The 18,305-nt window shown below is 47.1% G+C and overlaps 1 protein-coding gene across 1 annotated transcript in view; it reads left to right on the top strand.

The window, feature by feature from the left end:
- The first annotated feature begins 726 nt into the window (after positions 1–726).
- The window catches only part of caska (calcium/calmodulin-dependent serine protein kinase a), a 115,341-nt gene continuing 97,762 nt past the window's right edge, over positions 727–18,305 (top strand). Inside the window, 1 exon segment of the mRNA XM_060040300.1 lies at positions 727–1,531. Coding sequence (XP_059896283.1) covers positions 1,473–1,531 — 59 coding nt within the window. The 5' untranslated portion in view covers positions 727–1,472.

The following is an 18,305-nucleotide window of genomic DNA, read 5'->3' as shown; positions in this document are numbered from 1 at the left end:
GGGCTTAAAAACGTCCTCAAGGTTCCGAATCTGCCTTCAACAAGAAAGCATTTAACGAGCGAAAGACAAACAACAGCCTCGCTATCTGACCTGTAGCTTATTTAATTACGGCAAATCCTCTCCTTAGAGAAAACATAAATAAAGCAACACGCTCATCTTGGGTTTTCGAATCTGCTTAATTATTCAAACGTCCTTAATTAGCCAATCGGCCGGCCGTACGTTTACCCCGTTCTGTTGGCGCTGCATGTCAACACAACACATTTGTTGTGTTTGCCTTTCGGCTGGCGATGACTACATTTGAGATTTGCCAAATGTGGTATGATTTCTGTCTTTACCGATCAGGACGGCGCCTACCACACACTTCGGAATGATCAGGAACATTTTGTATCCTGTTTTCTGTTTTTTATCTAAAACTACATTGGATATCAATTGGTTTTGTTCAGTTGAGTTCGGACCAACTCATTCACACCTCATCCCGAGTTTAGTAGTTTCAAAACCTTTGCGCTCGCGCGTGCGTGCGGTGCCTGCGCGCGTGTGCGTACGTCGAGAGCGCTTTGATTTTACCCCGCGAGCGAGGCTGTGGCTCATTAAAAGTCAATGGAGAAACTGTGTTTAAAGTGAAGCCCCTACGTAGCGCCGTCACTCTGTCATTTTGGATCCAACATATAAGCGCCGATGGAAATCCTCGAGCACCGCACCGGAGCCAAAATGGAGGACGGTGGAACAGTTTCGTAACCACAGAGTGGGAGGAGCTTGACTCTCTGGAAGCCTGGATACAGCAGGACGAACAAACACAGGCAACCGTCGGGAAGTGTTCGGGCGCCAGCGAAGACCGAGAAAGCCACCTGAAATCTCACCCTGGGAGTCTACCTGAAGCCCTGCAAGAGTAGGGGGTTGTTCCAAACAATCGAAAACAAGCCAGTGATACTCGGGATGTGAATCCCCGTGCGCCTACCTGGATTATTTTTGCCCTAGTCAAGCTTTATACACTACGGAAGCATTTTATCAGTGTTTCCCACACAACATTCAAGTCAGGTCGGGAACCTCTGACAGGGACTGTTCTGGGGCAGAAATGTGATGCGAGCGGTTACTATAATGTGTGTTTTGCAGTCGCACGGTTTGTTTTGAGGAGTAACCCATCGGGGAGATCGGTAAAGGTGGGGCCGAACCGGAGACGCCAAAGGGATTATTTTAACACGCGTTTAGCCTGGAAGCTCTCCTTCTCTCCCTCCCTCCCTCCCTCCCTCTCTTCACCCGTAGCGTTTCGGGGAAGTCGACGGGAGGCGGTATTTGGAAATTAGAAACGGTTGCTGTAACTCAGCGACTGCTCTCCTCCGGTTTTGCATTTCGGTGTGCGCCTCATAATTTGTGTCCACCGTCAGCTGCTTGTGGCCTTTGTCTCCTGGTTGGAACATAAGGTTTGAGGACGCGTATATTTGGGGATCATTTCCCCAGCCGACTCTTGACTGACTATGGCGGACGACGACATTCTCTTTGAAGATGTGTACGAGCTTTGCGAGGTCATCGGAAAGTAAGTACTACTCTTTATGGTTCCATTTGTGTTTTTCTTTTTTTAATGTGTCCCGTTTTGTTTGATGTGCCGCTTTACAGTATGTGCCATTGGACGCGCGAGACCAGACGCGCAAATCGGACACGTGTGACGTGTGCCTGTGATACGGTCCTGCTCTATGTCACGGTCATGATGTCAGCTGTTGGCGCTTTTTTTTTAAGTGCATATAGTCAGATATCAAATATCTCACGGCTTATCAATTATTTAACAACGCTGTCAATCTTGACTTCTCCCAGCCTGTGCAGATTTGTACGTTTGGTGTATGAGTCTTTGCTTACTCCTGTTGGGCGTACATGGAAGTTGGTGGCACCGTGCAGAAATACAATCTAGTCTCATGAACACTTTGGATATGTGCATACTTTTCTGATCGTATACCTTACGGCAGAGGCCTGCGTTCGTCTAGGGTCTGGCGAAACAATGCATACCTCATATGCCCAAGCAGCATTCATCAAGTGTCCACTCTTTTGCTTGAAATAACACTTGTCAGATGAAACCTAATTACAACACAGTAGCACAATCATTCTCCAAGGGGTGTCCCCCCCATATTTCACATCTTGAAACCCTCTCACAAGTCCACAGTCCTCCAATCACTGTCCCCATTATAATACTTTTTAGAATACGTGAATACTAGGCAATTTGAACAGAAATGCTCACGTCATTATGACCAGAAACAGTTTACCCAATGACTATCATGCTGACACGCTGGAAGATGGCTCATAATTATTCATGGCAAACAGTTTTTCATTCCCAACATTTTTCCGGCCAGTCAGTCTCCATCAAGCGGCCCTACCTGAGCCTGAATGTTATCTCCTTGTACACGGGCGCACCTTTCATGTGGAAGCCCTGCATTAACCCACAACATGTCTCCAGCTTTGAGGCTGATCATTACAGCCCTTAAACAGAGGAGGACAGAAGAATGGCTTTAAAATGTGAGAGTGGTTGTAGTTGAGGCCTCCAGGGAAGCAGAGGTTGCCCTGGGCTAAGTCTAGGTTCATCTTATGGTCAGGGAACATCTGATTCCCTGCCCAGTTTTCTTTCTAGACCGTAGAGGTAGGCCTAGTTCTGTCTGCTTCAGGCAAAACTGCAAGCAATCCATTGTCTCCACTAGTAGTGGCTTAGAAAAATGAAAGCACTGAAATGGCATGATGGTGAATTTAAGCTCCCAATGAATAGGTAATGGCCTATTTCCTATCAACACCCTGCTTTCGATCAGCCAGTTTGTGGTGTAGACGGACTGGTTATGGAGCACATATTACCTTTTTTCATAAGGAAACCGGCACCTTTCCTGTACAAGTTCAGGCAAGCCTTAATACTACCTGTTCTCATCAACCCCCCCCCCCCCCCTTCCACACACACACACACACTCGCTCATCTTTGTTTCCCCGATTTCCCGCACAAGAAAACAAATGACAATATTCTGCGCACGCCAATGCAAACTGAATATTCAGCGTAGTTCATGGCTGCCCAGCGGTCCATGCTCTGTGCCTCTTTCTTATGGTTCAAGACGAGGGCTGGTTGTGAATGCAGGCGTGAGGAATGGTGCATAAAGAACACTGCAAAGTCAAACGCTTCATGTCACACACGCACAAACACACACACACACGAGTGACCGCATACACACACGCGTACATGGGGGGCAGTGTTGTTGAGTGGTCTGACTCATGGCCTTACTCATAGCGTACGGCTGTGATGGAGAGTTGGAGGCGGGTAGAGGGAGGGTGTTCTGCTGTCCTCCATCCAGACGGTGGCTTTTTATCACACAGCCTCCATCCAAGGTCCCCCCCCCCCCCCCCCCCCAGTCACTTGTGTGAAGTTGCTCAGGGGTTTTGAGTCAGCTGTCGTCTTGTCTCAGAGAATCTCGCAGAAATACCTGAAATGCATTTTTAACACGACATGTAGGAAGCACCATGAATCACCGGACGTGTGACTCTGCACAACAAGTCAGCTTAGTCTCTACGTGATGTAGACATTTTGGAGTTTCGTCAATCATACTGACTGAAAAAAAAGCGTGCGTGTGTGTGTTTGTGTGTGTGTGTGTGTGTGTGTGCGCGCGCGCTCTTGACCACAGACACAAATCGTCCACGTCAGTCAGCCTTCTCTCTGTTGGTTTTTCTTCACGGCGTCCATCTTGTTATTTCCATCTGAGTCGGTCAGCTGTTTGTCTCCTTCTTGAGGTTGTGGCTGGAGGTAGGGGGTGATTGGAGCATGTAATGGATGCAGTGAGTGAATGAATCGGGAGCAGAGGAGTCTGGGCTGGCTGTGGGAGGGGGAGGCCGGGGGGGAGAGTGAGGGGGAGGTCGGGGGGGGGGGGGGAGTAGAGAGAAGCAGTCCATTAGCTTGGCATCAGACCTGCAGGCTACGCTCTTTTCGTTCCTACTCATCCTTGAGCAACGGTGTGCTTATACGCCTGTGTGTTTTGGACTCTTCCCATTTCACCCAAGTGAGGCATTCACAAGGGATGCAACAAAAGCATTCACAAGTGTTTTTGTGTTCATGCTTCTGAGTGTACTACAATGACATTTTGAGCGTGGCACTGGCAGCACAACCACTTGATCTTCTGTGAATTTCATGTAAAAAAACTCCAGATGTGTCCCTGGGTTAGATTTTGAAGAAAGGTGTTTTTTTCTTATGCCATTACAAAGTAATTGTGGCTTCATTCCAATCCTCGTGGTTCAGATTAAACTGTGGCGTGGCAGCTACAGTCTAATGTGCAAAACTGCAAGTTTAGGCTTTCATTTACCGGTCCAACAATGTACAAACTACTTCGGTAGCACATCTTTCAGTGGTTTAATATAAACTGGGCAGCAATGGATTCGTCTTTCAAGCACTCCTTCCTGTTAATGGGAACCCAAAGCAGACCTGATTGTTGGGTCAATGGGACTGTCTGCCCGCGTGGTGCCCAGTCCTCAGGCCTTCGCCACTGATTTAACAATGAATGAATGGCTGTGCTTTTACCACACTCAGTCATATGGACACACGCAGGCAGCTGTGTGTGTGTGTGTGTGTGTGTGTGTGTGTGTGTGTGTGTGTGTGTGTGTGTGTGTGTGTGTGTGTGTGTGTGTGTGTGTGTGTGTGTGTGTGTGTGTGTGTGTGTGTGTGTGTGTGTGTGTGTGTGTGAAGCGTAACGTGTGAAACACTGACCTACATCAGGAGAAGGGATCACCCAGGCACCAGTTTCCCAGCTCTCAGACGTCGGCCTGAGGGCCTTGATGTCTTGCTGTGCTTGACTGTTGACTCGGCCAAAACTATAATAAACCGGCTACCATATATCACGCTGCTGCTGCGGCTTCGGCTGCACCCTGACGCCCAGTGGCTGTGGGTCACTTCGGTTAAAAAATAAACATTGGGTTCATGGAAGAACTGCATTAAGCTCTCCTCTTGCTGTGCTGTGTGTGTATATACTCAATGTTTCTCTTCATACTTCACAACATGCTAACAGCAGCCATGACTGAATGGGGACTCGGGCCCAGGGGGAATAAAGTGTGTGTGTGTGTGTGTCCATCAGTTTGCTTTGCATGATTTCAGCCTATTACATTGTTGGTGGATGAGGTGGAACTGAAGGGGGGGGAGGGGGGGGGGATCTGCTGAAAGTCTAGTTTCAGCACGCGCAATTACACTAACACGATACGCGAGGCGTTCTCTCGCGCTCGGCCGCTAAAATATTTATCCGTACCTCCTCGTCAAATCGTGGGGTGAAAACAGAACAGAAGAATACGTTGGCGGCTCTCCGTGTACGGTGCCAAGTGAAAGGGCTGCATTTACAACATTACACACACAGCGGCAGTTGTGGGGGGTGCTTCTCTCGCCTGGTATGGGGGGGGGGGGGGGGGGGGGGGGGGGGGAGGAGATAAAGTATCTAGTGTGTGGAATGGATGGAGCCGAGCCCACAGGTGAGCTCCGTCTTAGAGGTTCCAACAGAACCTGTTTTTTTTTCTTTTGAAATTGTTTGCCGAGATGAAAGGTGAGGCAGGCCAGTGGTTTTTGTTTGATCTGCTTCCTATTTCATTATGTTATATGGGGCTAAGGAGGCCTGTGGCTGGCCTAACTGGAGAAGGGCCGTTTTCTTGCAGATTATTAAGCCGGCACTGCTTCGTCGCAGTCGGCAGACCCACGCCGTCCAACGTCTCCGACGCTGCCTTGATCGGCATTTGAAGTCGGATGTTTGCCTCACGCCTAGGTTGTCATGGCCCATTGGAAGTGACAGCAGTTCTTTGGGATAGCACGCAGTGTCGGGAAGAGCAGTCTTTACCCGGGCGATTATGCTAATCTCCCTCCGTCACCTGCAAAATAACTAAACAAAGAGATTCCTATGGATGAGGATGAGAGCTCTGTAAACTCTTACGCAATTTTGATGTTAAAGGCCCAGCATCAAAATTAAAATGTAGACTTAGGGTCCAAATTGGGTTACCCTTAGTTTAATACCTTCCACTATCATGATATAGACCAACAATTATTGAGTCACAGTATTTTTCCTATATTTGCGACCAACATTTTATTTGGGCTTATTTCTATTAAACGGCTGTATCGCGTAGATAAGACACATTTGTGGTGTAGCATGCCTACACCGGTCTTAAACTGACATGTATTTGGTACAATTACATTGCTCTATTGTGATTGGAACTCAACAGTGATGGACCGCTAGCTTTGGTTTTTGACAGATTCAAATATCGAGGCGAATCTCTACACCAGTCCCCTTACTCTTTGCAATATATGTCCCACCCCAACCTTCTGTATTAGTCTATCATAACTCCTCACAAAATATGTCGCTAACTCCCATTGGATAAGGCCTTTTAAGGTCATTATTCTGCATCATTTACAAGAAAAAAAAGATATTGAGGAATGACAACTGGTATCATGTTTTAGAATGTTTTTTTCATTAGTCATTCCCCTCAGATTTTGCTATCTCACATCTTCCACTTCTAAATGTCAAGACAACGTTTACACAAAGGTTATTGTATGAAGACAAATTCAACACGGACATCAGTGTTTCCCACAGACCAAGGACCAATGTGTGGTGCGCGGGGGGGGGGGGGGCATCAGCGCACAAGTTTAGTTTTTACCTGAACTTTTGATTCTGTGACATTCAAGGAATGAATTGCAACAGACAACTAAAGCTGGAGGTTTTTATTTCAAGTACAAATAAACTCAAGACCTACCTGAACCAATATATAGTAACAATATACTACTAGGTACAACAATGCAACTAACTAAAATAATGAATGCAATGCACATATTGTCAGGGAGGGCAGCCGACTGAGGTCTAAGGACATGGAAGGCTCCTACGATTTTTAGATTTCCAAATCACGCTATTAAAAAAAAATTTATAATAATAATTATAAAAAAAAAAAAAAAAGACTGAATCAATTCGTGGCGCTCAATGTTGATTCTGTGGCGCCGCGCCACACAATGGTCTATGTATGGGGAAACACTGGACATAATTGACGCCATGGCACGGCCGTACTGTGTACAGCTTTTAAACGACAAGAAGGTAATCCCAGAAGGGTGTTTAGGGCCACTGTGGATGGGCCCTGGGAGCGGCCATGTTCTAGTACACACACTCACTCACGTGAGCCCATCATCAAACGCATCATGGTAGATGCATGGGGACGGACATGCGCTCCACTACACAGGCATTGCATCATGCTTACTCGTACACTCGCACAACGATTTATACATCTGTTACTGTTCACGTGGATCTCTGTGTGTTTGCTTGTACACATGAAAGCTGCATGCTGTGTGTGCTGCCGGTGCCTTCCAGTCGAGTTCAGCATGTGGTCACAGCAGGTTCCTGTTGGCGAACAAGGAAAGTCCTTAGCTAATGCATTATTAATGAATTATGGGATGGGACTCACAGATGCTCCCCTACTGAGACATCTTGTATACAATTAGCCAAACCGATAGGTTTGATGCCCGCCTAACAAATTCCCAGAGCTCAAAGGGATAGCTTTGGGAGACGGTAATAATTGTCCCGTCTAGACTATATCTTTCAGCTTGCACGAAAAGCACAGATTTGTGTGACCGTGGTAGTCGGCCATGATCTGCATGGTCCGATTGTATTGCCGTCTTAAAGTGGTAACTGTGTTGCTATGTTGGGAAGCAATGTCCATGGTCTCTCTGCTGATTCTTTCTAGCCCTCTTCTGCTCGCTGTTTCTCTGTTCCCTCTTTCTTTCATTGAGAGGCTATTGAATCCGGGTTGTGTGTTTTGTCTGCCAAAACACATTCTATCACCAGGGTTATGTCTGGTGGCCCGGTTTAGGAAAACAATAATCAAACCCAGGCCCAAGAAAAACCACCGTCAGAAAAAGCTTTCTCTCCGGAAATCCTTGAAACCTCCCTTTTTCTTTTCTTGAGTCCTTTTGTGACTAACGGTGGAATTTCCGTCAATGGCGTTGAACCCCTCCAGCCCACACAGTGGACGGGGACTTGTTGGGCGGCAGACTCTCTATCCATAAACTTGTTTACCGCCTGAATATGACACCCAGGTGCGACGCTAACGTCCATGCGTTGGAGGAAACCGCTCAAAGGGCCGTGGGCTTTTAATGTGGAGCATGTGGGCCCAACTTCCGTCAGAGTCCGTTGCTTGGAGAGAATCTTGGAAGAGGGGAAGGGCAGAAGAGTAATGGGCTAAACCTGAAATCTGTGCACTGTGATCTGCCCACGTAAAATGGTGTACAGATGTAGGAAGACTTTCAGAGCCCCTCCGTCTGTCTAGGTTTCTTTCCGCGAGGTTGGTTGTTATTCCGGCACAATGTGGTGAATATGTTACACACAGGATTTCTCTCTCGTTAGTAGACTCACACTTGACAATAAGGCTTTGGCATGTCTTTGTTTGTGCGATCTCTCGCCTTCCTGATAGTGAAGCTCTAAACTGTACGGGATTGCACATAAACGGCTGCCCCTCAAGGTTGTGTTCTCTCCATACAATTCGTAACGCATATCGGCCATGTAACACACGCGCATCATTTTGAGTTTATCTTTGGAGTCACAGGAGAAATGCTGCATCTTTGGTGCGTTGTTGAATTCGTAACCTAATGTAATAAAAGTGCTTTTCGTGGAATGCTTTGCCATTGCAAAAGGAATTTATCCTGTACATCCTTATGAAACTCAAATTGAGGGAATCATATTTTAATGACTTGGTTCACTTCTTATCTCCAGGCTAGGGCTTTGCAACCTCATTTCCCTATGTAGATAGTGCCAATAACCCCCCACCACATGAGCACACACACCTGCTAGGCATTTTGTGCATCTGTATGAGGGGTGGGGGGGGATAGTTTGCATTGCATTTGGCTGGAACATGTACACGTGTGCACTTCACAGGCTGTATACATAATGAATGCCGCCTCAAAGGCCTGGTTCTCGCACGGCAGAACCATTGTTAATGGCAGCAAGCATCGAGTGCCGCGCTAAATAATGCCATAATGGATGATATTTTTAACACTCTATTCACGCAGTCGCCTTTTCTCTAAGGCATTCATTTTCCTCCCGCCTGGGCACACGCATGTTCTCCACTTTCTCCCATGTTTCATTACCGATTAAGCCAGCATGGCTCCATTCCTCTCTCTTCCCATTCTCTTGCCCATTTTCCTCTTTGATTGGTTTGCACACAGCATAGCTTTTCATTAAATTAACCTCTTTTTAACGAGACGGGTCAATGGAGGGGGGAAAACCCACTACAATCATCATATTTACAATGAGAGTGCAACATGAGGATGAATGTGCAGTAGGGGTCGAACGATCCCCGTCCAACCCGCACGCTGTGCGGAAACGAACACGGTTCTCTGAGGATTTGCAATAAGGTACGGCATGGAGAAGAGAAGCCTGATTTTTGCACATTTTGGAGACACAGGAGCAATATCATTATGACAGCGATACTTTATTTGAGCCAGACTTTGTTATACTTTATTAAACACTAGGCCAGTAACGATGAAGATTGTCGATAAAATGATTGTGATTGTGGTGCTAAAGGATCAATGGTCAGAGGACAACATAACGGTCGTACGGCCAGTGTGGAGGGCGAGCAATTATACCATCCCCCAGCGTCTTGTAAGACTGGGGACATTAGAATTTCACAGGGTTTAAACCATTATAATGGGGTTATAGAACCAAACTGAAAAAAACGTGTGACAAAAAACCCTGCAATGAACAGAGCCGTGACTCTCATGAACTCTCCTTTACCCCCCTAATGTGCAGGATCTGGGTATTTTGCGTTCTGTCGTCTCTAAGGACAGGACGTCTATTCTAGACGTCTGTTCCATTGAGAAACCACGGATTGTCTTTTCGACCAACCAGGACCTTGACCCCATTTTAAAAGCTGCAGTCAGAATAGCAAAACATGAAGGCTTACGGTGCGATGACCATTGCACCTCCAGCCGCAGCTACTAGTCTGGAATGTGCACGGCAGTTGAAAGGATCACAAAACTGGGCATCCCACGTTTGCATTTTAAACTGAAAGCCACCCTGTCGGCCCCATCACATCACAATTCAACCACCGTCAGGGATGCATTAGAAAGGATGTATCCGAGTTTACATGGGTGACTACGATTAACCAGCACAATTCGATTTTATTCAACGATTCTTGGGTAAAAATGTAATCATATTTATCCCGTTTTAAATGCCCCAATGGTCGGCAACCCGGTCACAGCTATGCTAAATCCAACCATAAAGTTATTGGATATTCACTCTGTAGTGATGTAGTGAAATAATCTAAAGCAGGAGGCGATAAGCGAACTCAGTGCTCCCCATGGGTCTAGCTGTGAAAACGGCCGCCCGACTATTCAAAGTTAAGGGTACAGCCCTATTAATTTGGCTTAGCCAATTGTAATAGACGGTTTACTTACTAATATTTGCCTGGAATCCCAAAAAAGGTCACATTTTGCCAAATCTCACCAAATTTTTGGCTAATGCTTACAATGAAGTCAAACACAGATGGCTGTAAAACCACCGTCTCAGATGACTAGTCCTGTATCAGCTTGTCTTCAATATCCATTCATATAGTCAATAGGGATCCGAAACAATTATCACATCCTGTTAATGAACCTCTACAAATAAATCCTACATTGGACATGTGGATGACTCACATTTGTTTAGTCTCCCACGCCTGCTACACAAGCCAAGGCCAACACTCTTCATGTTGAACGCGTTAAATAACCGCCTCTGGTTGTTGATTGGCCAAGAGAGACTTGAGCATTTAGTTGTTTTGTGGTTAATGGTTATAGTACGGAGTGGGCTTTAATTGATTTGTAATAATTTAGATGATCTACCATAGGATTAATAGATTTTATTCATTTAGCTGTGGCTCAGTTTCCCAGAAATACGTTGAAGGTAATGGCAGAAGATGCCAACATGCAGACATTTGACCGTCACCGCCATGCAGGGGTTATCTGAAATGCATTCTGGGAAGCTGTGTTTCTGTAGTGTTTTATCTGCAGGTAGTTCTTTGGCTCCCCTGGCCGCTGCCCCTCTGCCACCCACCTCCTAAGTAACCTATTAAACCTGCCTAAGCACCCACCGACCATTAGAACTCATTAAAACACACTGCCCGTTAACCGTAGCCTGTCCTGCTCTCACTGTTTACGGTTTCATGTCATTTGACTCGCAATCGCAACCTGGGCCAATTAGTGTTGCGTAGAACAGAAGATGGAGTCTAACTACGCGGGTGTTGTTAATCATCTATTAAAAAGGTTTCAAAGTGGCATTTTTTTATGTGCTTACATTTTCATTGTGCAAGCTTGTACAGTGAGCTTAATCTACAATGGAAGGTAAACCGCTCTGGACCATCGTGCGTGTCATGACATCTGTGTATTATATCCATGCTGCAAGCCACTTTATATTGCATACAGCCAGCCTGGCTTTGATGCAGGAACAGCATCTCCAGTGGTAGACGGGGTTTGAAGTGCAATTACGTGGTGGCTGACTAACTTCAGTTTTTAGGGCGAATACACATGCATATTACACCGACTCCTCAGGCTACATCTGTGTAGACCTGTGCGTACAGGCCCACAGTGCATGCCCATATTTTTTTGCATTTTCACTTTCTCATTCTATGCGTATGTGTTCCCTGTGCATAGAGTTATGTGTTATCCATTTGTGCCAAAGAGAGGGAATATGATAGATGTGGTAGCAGGGGGTGTAAGAAATTATGAATAAATTACATTTGTCCCAGTCAATTTGTCATTAGGGGCTTCACGTGTGCAGGCCCATCGGCAACACCCAACAGTAATAAATGGAGACGCTGGAAATAGGAAGTGCGTGTGCTTCTCGGAGAGTGACTTCGATTGCCATCGCGACTTTTGCTGCCCACTGGGCAAAGACTGTGGTATCGACCTTAACAGTCGTATGTGTGTCTGCTGGTCGTTTATTTAAGATAGGGCTGCAGGTATGTTATGCCAGTTATGTGACGTACCGCTGGTGTTTATGTACTCACACACGCATCCATCAGAGAGCCAGGGCGCGCTGCCCAGTGTTTCACTGACCTCTGTCCTTGAACTGTGTGTCTGAGAGTCATTTAATAGTGATTCATATCTGAATAATGGATGTCGCTGTGCCTTATGGAGCCAGAATGGGTCTTGGTCGCTTTCTCTCTCGCTCCCTTCCTCTCTCTCTCTCTCTCTCTCTCGCTCTCGCTCACAAAACACACACATGCGCACACAGCTCATCCGTTGGCTCATAGTTCTTAATCTGAGGGTAGCTTTCTTATCACCTTTTGTTTGTTCAGTGGTCATGGCAACAAGACGACCTCAAATTTCGCCCGAGACGGGCTTAGGTCTCTGTCGTCCCCGGTGACGCCAGCTGGAATGTAGCGGTCCGTGCCAAATCTGCCGGGGCTGGGGTAGGGTGGTGGTGGTGGGGGACGGGGACGGGGGACGGTAGCATCCTCTCGCTGGATCTCCTACCGCTGCTGGAAGAGACTGGTGTAATCATAAAGGCCTGGAGGCGCAGGGGGTCCTAACGGGGGTACACTGGGCTTTTCCGAGCACCGATCCGCTGGTGTGGATGTCTCTCTGTCCGTCAGGCTGTAGTTGCAGGCCAAGCATCCCGGCTCAGCTCCCGGGTCGTCACGACAGGGTGGCAAGGACTGAACTCTCTCCCCTTTTCTGCTTTCCTCGCTGAATCCTCACTCAACGTCCCCCCTCTGAGTCATTTATGAGTGCGTTACACGCAGATGTTGTACTAATTGTTATTCCCCCCCCCCCCCCCCCTACTCCTTTGCCTCCTCCTTGCACTGTAGGGAAGATATTGAAGGCCAGGTTGTGTGTGAAGTACTGCATTCATAACAATAAATACTTGACAGAATCCTCTATCCAGGCGATGCATTTCTTTTTGCTTTTCAGTACTTAACGCCTACGCATGCGAATGCAGAAAGACACGGCTACACATACGCCAACGTCCGAGGCTCGCACACCAAACCCTTTTCATACTCTTCGGTCAATCCCACACACGTCCTTGTCAGTGCCCTGATTCATTCACTGGCTTTTGTCTGACGATGTGGTGTCATACATTTACTCAGTCAGACAGCAAAGGTCTTGTTACTTATTGACATTTGAGCATTTAGTGTTTGTCAGATGGCGTATGACAGTGTTCCCTCCTCGTAATGAAGCCACATGGAGTTACTGTAGCATACTTCCCAGTGGTAACGTGGTTGAGAGGAGCCATTGAAGCGAAGGGCTAGTAATAGATTCTGAATTATACTATAGAGTGAACACACACACAGGCAATAGCATTGTTTCCTTTAAAAGCCTCCACATTCTGACGTATTCACTTTCGATAAGCCAGAATTGTACAAGCATAGCAATCACGAGTCCCACTCAGTTTTCACTCTCTATTTTATTTGCGTGTGTGTTTGCAGATTTATTGATGTCGTTTTTAGCAAAGTCTGTGTATTCATTTTAGTCTGGGATAAGTGTTTGTGCTTACATGGTCTAGTATGGCAGCGGGGGGGGGGGGGGGGGGGGGTGGAGGAGTGAGTTACAGATGACTGTAGTAAGGCACACTCCAGCGTATTCCCTCAAATATTTACCCTCTATTCTCCCAATCTGTGGCATCGACCTCTAACAAACAGCCAGAGGGGCTTATTGCGAGAGGGAGTGAGACAGTCTGGGTGTAGAAGGAGAGATGAGAGGAATGAGTAACGACCCAGGTGAACTCGGAGTGAATGAGTCTGATCCGGAGATGATGTGTAGAGGAGTTGGCATCTTTCAGTCGTGTCGTGGTCGAAAAGAAACCCATGACCCACTTGGCCGACTGTTTAGAAGTGGACATCATCCCCAGTCCCTGGAGAGAAGCATCACCCACCTAAGAGCGGAACAGCGATGGAACCTGCCATACACTACCCCCTAACCAAGACCTGCTGTATAAACGATGCTGATCCCTCTGATCATTAACACACGCTCCCAGTTGGAACACAAACAACCTTTTGTTCCTCCGACAGACTAGAAGCTATTAGGAGGTAAACGTGGGTCATCTCCCAGAGGCTCCTTGTTTCAAACATGCCGCAGGGAGCAAGCGACGTGCCTGCTTGCAGCTACCCCCCCCCCCCCCTCACCCCTTGCATTAGCTCACCTTGCTGTGATGCGTAGATACATAAACACCCTTATCCGTTCTCCGGCCAGCAGACTTTCGGACTTGACAGCTAGTGACCCCTGCGACCCCCTGTCTCTATGCGTGCTTAGCTGGCTAGAGGCTGTTATCCAGTGCCTCTAGACATCATTTTTAATTGCCTTGAAAGAAGATAATGAAAGCACAGTACCCGCACCCGGTTCATACGCGGGTTCATCTGCGCACACCTCCTGCACATTTTTAAGCTCTGGAATCGGAATGCTTTAAACTGAACCGCGTTCATAGCAATGTGACAGCAACGCGGCTGTAAATGCCACAGCAGTGTGTGTATGTATGTATGTACTGCCTGCGCCCGTGGCGAACGATGCCTCCAAGGCGACTATAAATCCCGCTTTACACTGGACTGCGGTGTTCATCGCGGCGGCGGCTGCCGGGAAAACGGCCGCATCTGGCGGCAGTCTATGGGAGAAGATTGGCGCTCTGTCCCGGCCCAGTATGTAGCAGTGTTTTATTTATTAGTTTATTTGATTCACTATGTGCCCTGGTAGTTGCCGGCTGTGGGAATGGGAGGGAGTAAAATAGTTATTTGTTGAAGCTGTGTATCATTGTTTTGTGGACAACGGGACCTTGGCTCCCAGCCCAGAGATGAAAAGAGGGGGGGGGGGGAAATGGAGAGATTGAGTGCTCTGGGTTCGGTAATTTATATGCTGTGTGGCCTCTGCAGGCTTTTAACCACATGTACAAATGTGTGTAGGCAGCACATGCTATGGCTATGAGCGCACTCGAGACGCAATAACACACCGGCACGCTGATAACAGCTCAACTCAGCAGGTCTCCCATCCCGGTTATGAAACCTCTGAGCTCATTAGGTGGTTGGGGGGCCTTGCCAAGTACACACCGACGTGCACGCGGGAACTCACCAGCTCCTTCCGTTGATACGCTTTTTATAGCTAGCTGGCAGATACGTGCTCTTTTAATCGGGGTCAGGTAGACATAAAGTTGGGTTGATGTATGTTGTTTAAAAAAAATTATATTATAAGAGCAGCATTGTTTATTTGTAGGCCTGCCTTGCAGCTCATCTGCTCGGGACATTAAAGCACCCCCCCACATTTGGAACTATCCTCGCTTATACACACTCAGACGGGTGTGTGTGTGAGTGTGTGCGTGTGTGTCTGTGTGCCGGAAAGGGTATCCAAGGCAATCGGACAGCCTTGTTTGACTCTTCGTGACAACATTTGTGTTTGCGGGTGCTTTTGCAGCCAAGAGGCTGTGTGTGTGTTTTTGAGTATAAGACTCCAGTCCAGACCCACACAAACCACGCTGCCCAGTGTGTGGTTATGTATCTTCAACTAATTATATCCAAACACCAGCAGGCATACTCTTATCTCTGAATATACTGCCGCCTTGGAGACGCAAGCGAAGTGCACATGTTTGTTTAGCATTTGACCCGGGAGGCTCTCTAATTACTCGGCTTTAAAAGGTACACACACACACGCACACATACACACACAGATATATTCTTGCACAATAGTGCTTTAGTTTTTACCAGCTGTGTCAGACATGCAATTATTTGTAAAAAAAAAGGCATTTGATCTTCTTATCTCCATCTCCCTGGCTCTCTCATTTGGAATCAGAAGTAGTACCTTAAACCAATTACCTGTCAAAAAACGTCAACACCTGCTGTGATTGGATGCTGCGTACTACCCCCCCCCGCCTCCCATTGCTGTTTTGTTTGTGTACGTACATGTTGCTTGATATTGTACCGCCTTGATCTTGAACAATGCCTTAGTCATATTTAGGCCATTGCTTTAGGAGTTTTGATTGACAGCGGCTGTCAATCCATTTCATTGTCAATGTTGGCATTGCACGGGGGCTTCAGATCTTTGCGTACCAACCCGTACCCATTAGGGAAGCTTCTGTCAGAAAGCCGTTTGTACAACAATGACCTGCCAGAAATAAAAGGACAACCTGTCACTTTTTATCCTTATCGCTGAAACACAAGGCCAATATCATTATGCTTGATTAATTAGCATTGTGCTTAACATTGTCTTTGTGTAAAGCAAACTCTACAAGACTCGTACAGATTTATTTTTGACTTAAGTACCGCCAGGTAGGGGGCCTAATTGAGGATCAACAGTTCTGCCGCCAGACCTGTGTGCCAATTACACTCACTTAAGTGAATCAAATGTAATTAGCGTACATTCAAACGACAAAGCGCACTTGGATTTTTCGGAGGCACCACTCTTGCGCAGGGCAGGGAGTTTAAGCTAATGTGCGGCATCCTCGTGATGAACGCCAAGCAGCAGATTTGTAATTACATGACACTTGGATTATTCATGTGCTGGGGCTTGAGAGTGCGTGACGGCATGAATGTGCTGCTGCAGATACAAGGCGTCTGTCACACGTCCAGTTGCCTCAGCTAACTAACGAACTGCTGGGGCTTCGCAGAATTCCACGAGAGTCCCACTGCGGCAGTGTGGCAATGCATTAGAGGGTTTGTGTGCAGTAACATCTAGTGTGTGTGTGTGTGTGTTTTTTTTATATATGGGCTAATCTTAGCTTTAGTACTATCCTCCAACCAACCACAAGGATTAAGTGACAAGCACAGGAGCAGCAGTAGGCAAGGGCGAACCGGCAAATACTCCTAAGAACACGCATTCTTTAATTTACGGTGGCTTGATCAATATTATATGTGCATAGTTTGGCCAACACATTTTGTTCACTTCCTTCTCTTGCTTGTGCCAACTCTGTGCTGAAAAATATCTGTTTTCAACCCACTTTGGAAACAATATTCAACCCTTCCAAAGAGGCAGACCCCCCCCCCACGCTGGGTAGGGTTGGTTGACGAGGAAATTATCTCCATAGCGAGAGAGTGAGAAAACAGCGAGACGTTGAGAGCGTTGCACAACTCACTATCCCTTGCCATCCAGACAGCCTTTTAATCACCCAAAGTGTATCCTTTTGTCAAGGCTGCCCTTTTCCCCTGCTTACTAGCCCCCTGCCCCAGTCTTCAGATGGGGAGGAAGACCCCGGCTCAAGTGGAGCTCCGGAGGCCAGAGTCTAGGGTCCACAGCGGTTGTGTAAAGGTAGTAGGTCACCGCTTTCCCATCCCTGTCAGCCCCCCGGGGCCCTACTGAGACACGGCAGAGGTGACAACCACAGACCATGCGTGTACAGAACACACACACGCGCACAGCTAACAGGGCACTCAGGCTACTAGGCCTGTGGATGGCCTATATAAGTGCACAAGAACTCATTGTGTCACGGAGAAAGGCTCAGCTCTGGGCTTTCTGCTGAGTATCGAGTTCCTTTCCTTTACGCAGTCTCCCTCCCTTCGCTCTCTGTGTGTCTCTCGTTCTCTCTCTCTCTCTCTCTCTCTCTCTCTCTCTCTCTCTCTCTCTCTCTCTCTCTCTCTCTCTCTCTCTCTCTCTCTCTCTCTCTCTCTCTCTCTCTCTCTCTCTCTCTCTCTCTCTCTCTCTCTCTCTCTCTCTCTCTCTCTCTCTCTCTCTCTCTCTCTCTCTCTCTCCCCCCTCGCTCCCTATGGCCGGGCAGCCAGACTATTGACTGTGGTACATGGATTTGGTGTTTTCAGTGGAGTGAGTTCTGATGGCCGGAGTGGTTCTGGTACAGGGCTGTAGGTCGATGCAGAAGGAATGGGAACTTTTGAATGCAGGGGGTCCCAGACTGTCACCTCAACGATAATCAATACAATATATAATATCCCCATTGTGTTTTGGGAACCTGTTACAACATGCATGTTGAATATGGGGCGTGTACATTGTGACGTCACATGGCAATGACGCAATGACGCCACAATTTTGGGAGTATAGGAGCATGGATAAAGCGACTCTGTTGGTAGGAATGTTTTTTTGTCATTGTTTGCTTATTCGTCCCAAAAGATTTGCCATTATGGGGAGTCATTGTTGTGTGTGAACTTTTACAGCGCTTCATTTGAGACGTTGCAAAACAAAGGTTGCGTTAGTCTAGGTCATGGGTTTTCAACCTTTTCACCTCGAGACCCAAAAGAGAATTTGGTGTCTCCCTTCATATTTTGCTAATGTTACATTTCTTACAACCTCGTATGAACTTGCACAGGGAATTTGCATTGAAGAATGAGGACAGACATTAAGGCAATACCCACGTATACCATCTCACTAGCTACCAACTAACTCACAGAAA

The sequence above is a fragment of the Gadus macrocephalus genome, chromosome 20 (assembly GCF_031168955.1).
Source record: "Gadus macrocephalus chromosome 20, ASM3116895v1".
Classification (NCBI taxonomy): domain Eukaryota; kingdom Metazoa; phylum Chordata; class Actinopteri; order Gadiformes; family Gadidae; genus Gadus; species Gadus macrocephalus.
Note: the sequence above shows the minus strand (reverse complement) of the source record. Positions and strands in the feature narration are given on the sequence as shown.